The sequence below is a fragment of the Eumetopias jubatus genome, unplaced genomic scaffold (assembly GCF_037043125.1).
Source record: "Eumetopias jubatus isolate StellerSeaLion01/CBP00866 unplaced genomic scaffold, mEumJub1_p1.0 scaffold_2, whole genome shotgun sequence".
Classification (NCBI taxonomy): domain Eukaryota; kingdom Metazoa; phylum Chordata; class Mammalia; order Carnivora; family Otariidae; genus Eumetopias; species Eumetopias jubatus.
Genome location: NW_028274808.1, coordinates 135,471,312 through 135,481,881, shown reverse-complemented (window position 1 = coordinate 135,481,881; position 10,570 = coordinate 135,471,312). Strand labels below are relative to the sequence as shown.

The 10,570-nt window shown below is 46.5% G+C and overlaps 1 protein-coding gene across 3 annotated transcripts in view; it reads left to right on the top strand.

The window, feature by feature from the left end:
- Nucleotides 1-5,682: 5,682 nt before the first annotated feature.
- Nucleotides 5,683-10,570, top strand: part of GPAT3 (glycerol-3-phosphate acyltransferase 3) — a 66,191-nt gene continuing 61,303 nt past the window's right edge. The window contains exons 1-2 of one of the 3 annotated variants that reach the window (XM_088021124.1): nt 5,683-5,751; nt 6,084-6,374. In XM_088021124.1, coding sequence (XP_087877250.1) covers nt 6,234-6,374 — 141 coding nt within the window. In that variant the 5' untranslated portion in view covers nt 5,683-5,751; nt 6,084-6,233. Of the gene's footprint in view, nt 5,752-5,871; nt 6,375-10,570 lie in introns of those variants that run through there. The other 2 variants (XM_028124214.2, XM_028124213.2) reach the window with 2 other exon arrangements.

Below are 10,570 nucleotides of genomic sequence, written 5' to 3'. Positions count from 1 at the left end.
CCTAATCTTCTATAGCCATGGGCCAATATTTCTGAAAAGCATGCCTAGAGTCTCATCCTGTGAGTGACTGAATTATAACACAAAATGATGGCATAGATTGGGAAGAAACTGACAAGAGGATATCAGGGCAAATCTTGACAGAGCTAGGGGACATAGAACCCTTACATTCTGCTGAGTCATCTTTGCCTGTGGAAGCCTCTTCCTACCTCTGCCTGAAGAACTTAGCCCTCCTTTGCCTGAAGAACCTGTAATGGCCTCCCCTGAGGCACTTGCCTTGAAAGACAAAGATGACTCTCTTCAGGACTTCCTCTACCACTCTTGGCTTCTAGACCTGTAACTAAACTCAAGTCCTAGCAAGCCCTGAAAGGTGAAATACAAAGTATAACCCATGGGGAGGTTTGCGATGCTCCAGAAGAACAGCATGATTTTAAAAATTTGTACAGGCACAAATCTGCAGGATACATGTGGAAATGGATATTAAGGGTGTGAGAACATGGTGGAAGGAATATAAAGTTGAATCAGGTGAAATCTATTGAGATGGGCCCACTAAAGAAGAAATTCCAGATTTGGTATTTCAGCTCCAGGAGTCAAAAAGGACTCAAATGGTATGATTTGTGGTCTGAAACATGTATCCAAAGGTGGTGTACATGAAAGAAATTGAAAAGGCAGAACTACCTTGGTAATACTGTAGAGGAAAGTATCCAAAGGCTTAGGGAGATTGGAATGTTAGAGTGGATTTTTCATGTAAGGCCTGACCACTCATCTTTTTAAAAAAAATTTTTTTTTTTTTTTGACCGAGAGACAGTGAGAAAAGGAACACAAGCAGGGGGAGTGGGAGAGGGAGAAGCAGGCTTCCCGCTGAGCAGGGATCCCGATGCGGGGCTCGATCCCAGAACCCTGGGATCATGACCTGAGCCGAAGGCAGACGCTTAATGACTGAGTCACCCAGGCGCCCCCTGTCCACTCATCTTAGGAAGATCCAAAGACATATCTCTTCCTTCAATGGTGAGAAATAAATTTGTGAAAGGGAGCCCAGCATCCTTGAAGAGCTCTTTGGTTGCTTTTTTCTGGAGGTCAGAGTTTATGGTGGGAACTACTGCCATCGAAATGGGGCCCTTAAATGTAATGGGGATAATGGGACTCTAGGAAGACAGGGGCCAAGTGGCTGCAATTAACTGCCACAGACAAGGTGAGTATGATGACTAATGCACAGCAGAATCAGAGTAGTAACCAGAATAGGTTGACTCCAAGAAACCTCTGGTGTTGACCAGTTGATCAAAAGAAATAGGCTGTGTATTAAATTCTCACTTGTATTTTGTATAAGTGGAAGACTTCTAGGTTTAGTCAACAGAAGTTTACTTTGAATCACAAAACAGATAGTCTTGGTTCCTCAATTGATTCCCAAACTTGAGCCGGTTTACAGACCCAGAGCCATTTGAAAGAAGGGGAGGCTGGGTCCCCTTGAAAACTGCCCAAAGTGTTATACTGTTAATCTATCTCCTGGTCTTCCACCAAAAGACCTAAGGCCATTTATCAGGGTGACTGTGCATTGAAGAAAGGGAAATAATCAGACTTTCCGGGAATACTGGTGGCTGTTTCTGAACTGACACTAACTCCTAGAGACCCAAAATGTCACTCTGGTTTATCAGTGAAAATAGAAGCTTATGGAGGTCAGGTGAATGATGGAGTTTTAGCGCAGGTCCATGGTGTGGGTGTTGGAGGGGATGTTGGGGGGCATGGGGAGGGGGAACTGTGATGTGATCAAAGACCCAGAGAAAAAGAAACCCTACAGAAACCAGAAGGAGGTGAGAAAGGTTTTGCTGGAAGGTGATGGGAGTTAAAATTGGAGTGCTTCAAGAACTAGCCCAAGACATTTGGACTTCATTTAGTGACCATTAGGGTCACACTGCCGGCTTTGAAAAACAGGGTGGCAGGAAGTAAAATTCTGTGCTGGTGGAGGAGTGGATAATGGGCAGGGAGTTACAGATGAATGAAAAGATTCCTGATAGTAAGCAGTTTACAGTGGAATGGTAAAGCAAACACAGGAATCAAGGCAGGAGATGATGAAGACCCAAGAAAGGTGCGAAATCAGAGAAAAGGGAGGTCTCATACCAAAACTAGAGACAAGAATTGCAAAACTTGTCTGTTTAGTCAGATGCTTCAGCAATCTGCTTCACCCCAGATTTCTCAGTTCTACCCTACTTCTTATGTTAAATCAATATTCATCATTTGGCTTCAACTATGGCATCTTATTTGCCATAGGCATCTATTCATGAGAGTATTGACATTTGCTCAAAGTTTGTTAAACTAAACCCCTCTGTTCACATTACCCATGACTGCTGTCAAAGCAAGGGTACGAAGAGGATGCAAAATTGCAAAATGAGTCCTCAGATAAGGGCTGCCAGCTCTTGGGAATCACTTCTTTTTGTGTTGGCTCCCAGAGACTTAGCTGGACCATCGCATTCTTTTGTTATCAGTTAAATGTGAAACTCCTCTGTTTGTCCATACTCTAAGGGCTTGCTACTCAAGTGTGTCCTAGACCAACAACATTAGCATCACCTGGGATCTCGCTGAAATGCAGAATCTCAGGCCCCATCCCAACCCTGCTAAGAACCTGCATTTTAACAAGAGCCCCAGGGGTTTCACCCACATCGAAGCTTGAGAAGATGTGAATTAGATGCTATTCCCTTTCCTTCATTCCCTAATACATCTTCATTTGGCCTCAGGTGTTGACAAGGGGTCACACCTTGACTTGACACTGATTTTTGTCAAAGAATCTAGTATTTTAGGACTGGGAAGGATCTTAGGAACTATGTAAACAGAAGGGAACCATGTGATTTACCACTCAAACCAGGGTATTTTCAAGAATGAAAGGAAGCAGTATTAAAATATGTGCCAGGACAAAAGGTGGAAACCAGAATTGTTCTAAACAACCTCATGATTGAGCATTTTACTATCAGCTAATTTTTTTTTTATAAGGTTGTTCTTTTTTTTTTTAAAGATTTTTATTTATTTATTTATTCATGAGAGAGAAGAGGAGAGAGAGAGAGAAGCAGAGGGAGAAGCAGGCTTCCCGCTGAGCAGGGAGCCCGATGAAGGGCTCGATCCCAGGACCCTGGGATCATGACCTGAGCCGAAGGCAGACGCTTAACCATCTGAGCCACCCAGGCGCCCCTATCAGCTAATTTTTAAAATATAATCTCAAATCCCAATAGCAACCGCTCCAAGTGGGTGTTGTTATCTCAGTTTACAGAGATGATAAGTGTACAGGATTGAACTGTAGCCTTCCAAAAGACATGCTCAAGTCTTAACCTGTGAATGTAACCTTATTTGGAAAAAAAGTTCTTTGAAGATTAAGTATAATTAAGTGAGGGATCTCAAGATGAGATCACCCTGGATGAGGGTGGGTCCTAAATCCAGGATGACCGTGTCTTTATCAGAGAAGAGAAGGGAAGAGGAGACTTAGGAAAACTGAGACAATGAGTGGAGTGGTGCTGCCACAAGCCAGCGAATGCTGGGAGCCGCCAGAAGCAAGAGGAAGCAAGGGAAGATTGTGTGTCATTTCTCCCCCACCCCCCAAGCCTTTGGAAGGAGCTTGGCCCTGCAGGCACCTCGACTTCTCGACTTCAGACTTCTCATCTCCAGAACTGAGAAAATAAAGTTTTGTTGTTTTAAGTCATTAAGTCTGTGGTCATTTGTTACAAGGTAGCCCTAGGAAGCTAATAGAGTTAAGTGCAGGGAGTTCTAAGTGCATGAAAGGAAGGAGGGTCCTACTTAGGTGTAATTGAAAGAGCCTTAAGGGCTGCAGGACACAGGGGGAGGTGAGGTGAGTGCAGGGAACATTGGGACTACCCACCCTCTCTCCCCTCCCTCTCCCTCTCCCTCATCACTTGCAAAAGTGAGCTTATCTTGGCTCTTCTGTGTTTTAGGCAAGAAAAAGATAGAGAGCTTTTGCACTTGCACCAACTTGCCTTCTGATCTCTGCAGAGAGCTTTGTTGTTAAACAAGATAGTTTCAAACTCACAATCACATCTGACCCGAAAATGAGTCCATTTTACTGATGAGAAAGCTTAAGTACAGAAGGACTAAAAGCTCAAACTTAAGAGTTGTCTGTGCTGCAGTCAACCTAAGACCACAAATTAATGTTATTACCATTCTACCATTCTGTTGTGAGACAATAATTCTTCCACAATAGTGAAAAACCCAAAAACAAACCAAAACCAGTTCATGGAGTTTGGCCGTGAGCAACAGAAATGACCAGGGATTGTGGGCCCCCAGCACCTGTGTCTGGCTGGGTAGAAGAAACCATCCTGATGCTGAGTTGCGGGCACAGGGTGTTTGTTGAGTAAATTTTGGTACAATCATTCAGCATTCCTTAGTCACCTTCCTTTGAGGAAATATAAGGAGAGTAAGAATTTTGCCTGAAGTATACGTGTGAAATGAGTCAATATAATCTTTGAGGTTTTATGCTAAATATGTGTTTGTTTTCAGCAAGGACTTGGGACAGATCTTGGCAATCGTGTCTTCCTTGTTTTTGTAAATTGGCAGGACACACACAGAAACCAAAGCTTCTTCATTCATAACTTGGTTCTTATGACCAAGTCATAATTGTTTTCTTTCTTAGCAGTGGAGGAGGTTTGTGATACACACCTGGCAGGAGGTGCAGAGAACAAACATTTACATTCTTTGCCTTGGGGCTTCTCTCCTCCTTTCTGTGCCCTGTTTCCTCCACACCCTGGGCAGGGGCAACTTTCTTTGAAGTGTTTGCTATCAACCCTGCTTCAATTCAGTATGCTTGCCCTCCCAGTTTTTCCAGCTTGAAGTAACACCCGAAAGAGACCTGTGTGTATGAGATTTTGGTCTCTTTCGGTAATGATCTGGAAGCCCTGGGCAGCCTGATCTTATCTCCTACAGTCTCGACATCCCATCTTACGTTCATTCTTAAGAACAGATCAGGTCGCAAATAGCCATAGAGGGTTTTGCCCTTCACTGTTCTAGTAAGGGCTAGCACGGCAGCAGTTCGGGGGGCAGGGGGGGCGTACTGAATGTCCGGGAGGCGCGCGGCAGCTTGGTGAAGATTTGAGCCAGCCTGGCATTTGTCTGCAGCTTCCGTGCGCTGAGAGTGTTGGACGAGCGGTAGGGCCAGCGGTGGTTGGAATCTTCCCCCAGGAAGAAGAGAGCGACCCTCAGCCGAAGGATTCCTGTGCCGGGGACATGGCGGCTGAGTGGGGTAGGCTTCTCCGGGAGAGAGCTTTTCCCCTCTCCCGATGAGCAAGAGAGAGCCCCACAGCTGCTCAGCTGAGAGAGGGGAAGGAGGCGTGGGAGACTTGGAAGCGGCGCAAACAGCAGCTCAGCGGCGCTCTGTGCCTTTCCCTCTCCCTGAAAGCCCTTCTAAAGAGGTGGTTTAACAGCCATACAAACATGACCCTCTCAAGCGTCCCGGATACGTCAGTAGTTCATTTTGGGGTGAAGAAATGCTAACATTTTGCAGAAAGCTCTGCTCCCTAAAGGACCTTGGCTGGGCGTGCTGGGGGAGGCGGGGCGCGGGGGAGAAGGGAGGCCGCCGGGGCGTGGCGGGGGGCTGCGGCGCTGGCGGTGCTGATCCAACCTGGAAGCTCCCTGTTGGGTGGCGGGGGAGGTGGGGCGAGAGCAGGGCGCAGAAATAGGGCGCCGGGCGCGGGAGCGCAGCTCGTCCCGGCGCTGTGCTCGGCCTGGCGCCAGTTCCGCCCGCGGCGGGTGTGCAGTGGTGCGGTGAGTCCGCAGGGATCCGCGCTCCGGGAGGGCCTGGGTGAATCAGCCGTTGAGTTGTCGCAGTCGCCACCCAGAGGAAATTAGGCATTAGGGTGGGGCGCGTTCCCGGCTGCGCTGCCCTCCTGGCCGCGCCGCGGTGTCACTTCGCTCACCCCGGCTCCTGTCGTCCGGCCGGCGCGACCAGGTCTGCGCCCGCTGCGGTGGCTTCGGCGCTGGCCTGGGCCTCCAGCGGAGAAACAGTTAACCGGCCGAGCCGGGAGGAGCCCGAAAGGGAAGGAAGGAAATTGCCGTCGTTCTGAAAGTTTTTTCCTTCCTTTCCTCTTTCCCTGCAGAGGTGAGTGCGAGGAGGCGGCGGCGCTGACTCTCCGGAGCCCGGCTCCGCGCCTCTACTCCCGGAGCTATTGCCCGACTGCCTGGGGACAGGGACAGCTGTCGCGCTCGGACCTCCTCCGTGGACCCCTTCCGAGAAGGTGCGCCCAGCCATGGAGGGCGCAGAACTGGCCGGGAAGGTCCTTTCCACCTGGCTGACGCTGGTGCTCGGCCTCATCCTCCTGCCTTCGGCCTTCGGGGTGTCTTTGGGCATCTCCGAGATCTACATGAAGATCTTGGTGAAAACTTTAGAGGTGAGTACCGGGGCGGGGGGGGATGCGGCGCCCCAACACCTTTAAGGGCTTTTATGGAGAGAGACCCCGGGGCAGTGGTGGCCTCGAGTAGAGCTGCTGAGAGCCGAGTTGGGGCGAGGGGACCGTCTTGGAAGGTCAGTGGTCCCGAGGGGTGCGCGTTTCAGTTTGTCCCCTGCAGTCACGCGAAGACAGCATCTTGGCTACTCCCGCAGAGTGGAGGGATCCGGGTTGAGACCACGGGACCACCTGTTGTTCCCCTAGTTGGAAACAGAACCACCTTCACCCACTGCTTTATTGCTATTATTATTATTACTGATTAGAATGACAAGGCAGCCGTCTTTTATATTACAGATTTCTTAATATCCATTATGTAGTGCAGCTGTCCCTTCACTCCCCTCAGTTTTTATAGCCCCAGGTTTCAGAGGTCCTTTCGTGTACTAAGGCATGCCGTCCAGAAAGGCATCACGTTCCAGTTCATGCTCAAGATAAGAAACCAATTGCCGGGCAGTAGAGAGAAATCTGATTATATTTTAATGGAGTCATGGAAATTTTATCTAACCAAAAGCACTTGAAATGTCATTGAAAATGTGTATTCTTTAACCTCCGTTCTCCCTGCACTCCTGCTTCCAAATTCTGCAAAGAAACGTGTTAGATGGAGGTGAGCCTGGTGAGCAGGTGAGCCGCTCACCCTCGCACAGAGCTTAATCAAATCACAGAGGGCTTTCCCCTCTGCTGTTTCATCAGATGCTCCCCAAAGCCTTGGAAATGTAGGCAGGGCCAGTGTTATCCCCTTTTTCCGGGCAGGGAAACAGAGACTCAGAGAAGTTCAGTGGTTTGCTTGAATTAAGTGGAGACAGGAGTCTTAACCGAGGAGAGGACCTATAGTCTAGTGATGAGGACTACAGACCCTGGATACAGATTTGCTTAGATTTGTTTCCAAAATCAGCTCTGCTTCTCATTTTGTGACCTTAGGGAATTCACCTACTTCTTGTGCTTTATTTTCCTTATCTATAAAATAGGAATAATTATATAACACCTATTTCCATAGGTTATTTTTTTTAAAGCTTTTATTTATTTGAGAGAATGTGAGAGAGAGAGAGAGAGAGAGAGAGAGAGAGAGAGCATGAGCAGGGGGAGGGGCAGAGGGAGAAGCAGACTCCGCACTGATCAGGGAGCCTGAGGCTGAGCCTCGATCCCAGGACCCTGAGATCAGGACCTGAGGCTTAACTGTCTGAGCCACCCAGGCACCCCTATAGGGTTGTTTAATGGGTTAACATGTCAAGCATTTTAGAAGGGTGCCTGTAGGTGTTAGGTGCTAAACAGTATTTGCTACTATTAATTGAATGAATAATATTATTATTTAGACACTAGCATCCTTTTTTTCTCTAACTTCTACAGGACTGTCTAATGCAGGTTCTCATTTTTCTGCCCTTATCTCCGGTCTACCCCCAGGACCTGGCTTTTTTCTCCCTCAGTGAGTGGGGTGGCTCTCAGATACACATCTCTAACCTGCTACTCTCCCGCGTGGAGATTACCTGCTAATCTCTCACCTACTAACCTCCTGCAACTCTCTTCTACCTGCTAATCTCCTGTTTTGCCCCAGATTTTTACTTTATTTTTGTGGCTATTTTTCTGTCTAGTCTTAGAAGTTATATTTGATTCTTCATCTTTAGCCCTCATGTTTTAAAAGTTCTGTTGTTTCTGCCTGGGAGATACTGTGCAGTTTTTAACCTTTCCAATTGACTTCATACTCTGAACTTGGTCATGCTGCGCTGTGGATTTCTTAGGCTGCCTCTTACTGCTAGATCTTCTTCCAATACTCTCCCCATTGCAGATGATCCTCTTTGGCTGGTGTTCAGAACTCTTTCTCAGAATTCTGGAATGATTGAGTTGTTCCCTCGTATAGCAGAGTCTTTCGGATTTTATACCCCAAGTTAGATTGGAATAAAGGTAAATCCCACACACTGGCTTCCAGTGGCTGACACCAGTATGTCTTGCTTTAATAATTAAAGGTACAACTAAAGAGATGTCAAGGAGGGCGACCAGCTAGTTGCTGTCAGCCTGGCAAATAACTACTATACTTGGAGGGGATGTATCCAGTTCAGGATCTGGTCTTCGGTTAGGTAGGGCCTGAAGTTCTAATTTTTTGTCCATCTAGAGTTGAAGAGACTTTAGAGATGTGCTGCTTGTTACTGGGAGATAGACCACTTACTTGGAAACCGGATAGATGGCAGCCTAAGGAACTACCCTCTTTGCTTAGAGTAAGTTATTGGGTCGGAGTGATGATCCCCATTGTTTTGGGGATCATTTTGTGGGCCAACTCTGACTTGTCGCTGACTGGAGCGCCTGTGTTTGGGAGCAGCAGGGCTCCTCAGGAAGGAGCTGTGATCCCATAGCGATGTCTGCTTTAGGCACAGAAGAGGGAAATGGTGACCCAGGGCTTCTTCTTGTCCTTAAGCTAGAACAGCCTTAGATGTTTCACAGACATTTCAGTTAGGAAGTACAGTGGATTGCTTTTCCTGACTGTAGGGATAATTCCTTTAAAAGTTGTGCTGGTTGTTTAGTATTAGGACATTTTTAGTCCTGGACAAATACCCTGCCTTTTTGTCGATTCTGTGCGAGTCCCAGTCCTTCTGTTACTCATTATTCCTTAGCTTTTAGTTTTCACCGGATTTGGTTGTTTCTCTAAACTGGTGATTTTCCAGGGGTATGTCATGATTTCTAAGGAGTATATACAGCATTATTACAACTTTATATCGGGAAAATTGTTTTAGGAATTCAAACAATGAAAAGTAAAACTTTGGGGTGGGGACATGTAGAGGGTAGTGCATTTGGATGGTAGGATATACGTATTGGAATCTCTGGGAGGGTGTGTGTGTGTGTGTGTGTGTGTGTGTGTGTGTGTGTGTGTGTGAAGTTTTCATGTTTATCCCAAACAGGAACATGGACGGATTTAAGATTAAAAAAATGCCATTTTCAACCACAGAAGTTGATGGGGGTGAGGGTGGTGAAGGATTGCTATGCATTGGCCTAAGGCTCATGTATACAGGGAAATAAAGATGGGAAGAGAATATAAATATAGGATCGGTAGAGAAGAAGGTAGGGCAGTGGTATGTAAATTATCTAATCTAACCAGATAACACAGGCAATTGACAAGATAATGAATGTTAATAGACTAATTTTTCCCTCTGCTTTTGAGGAATAAGCTGGAAGCATGGACAGGTTCCTTTGAATTTCTGGCCCTGTGACCTTCTGTAGGTCACTTAAGTTTCAACATGGGTGTAGAGGAGTATGCCTCAGAGAGTTACTGCGCGGGTCAGTGAGGAGAGGTCAAGGAGAGCAATGATACACAGGCGATGCTCCAGTCTCAGTGGAGTTTGAATTGGAATATTCTTTGGTCTTGTTTTTTGTTTTTTTTGCTTTTGTTCCTATGTGGCTAAGATTTAACCTACCTTCAGATCTTTAATGAGTTAGCATATATACTCAGAGCAGACTATTCTTGTCTTTCATTTTAATTATTATTCTCGGGGCACCTGGGTGGCTCAGTTGGTTAAGCGACTGCCTTCTGCTCAGGTCATGATCCTGGAGTCCCGGGATCGAGTCCCGCGTCGGGCTCCCCGCTCAGCGGGGAGTCTGCTTCTCCCTCTGACCCTCTTCCCTCTCGTGCTCTCTATCTCTCATTCTCTCTCTCTCTCAAATAAAATAAATAAAATCTTTAAAAAAATGTTTTATTTTAATTATTATTCTTTCCCTTTACACTTTCCTCCATCCACCAATTAGTTTTTCATCTTTTTTTAAAAGGCATGTCAATAGATGTCATGTTAATATAATACTCAGGTATTATTCCTGGTGTTGGAAATACAATAAACGTGCTAGAAGGCCATGGCTGTTTATGACAGAAAGTAATAATAAAGAAAAGCTACCCAGTCAATGCGCTTAATTTCACAACTCTCTGACAGAGGCCATATTACTCCCACTCTTAGGTCGGGGAATAGAGAGTCACAGAGTTAATTTGTCCAGAGAGTGGTATACAGCTGTTAGTGGCAGAATTGGGATTTTATTTTATTTAATTAATTTATTTTTTAAAAGATTTTATTTATTTGATAGAGACACAGCGAGAGAGGGAACACAAACAGGGGGAGTGGGAGAGGGAGAAGCAGGCCTCCCGCGGAGCAGGGAGCCGGATGCGGGGCTCG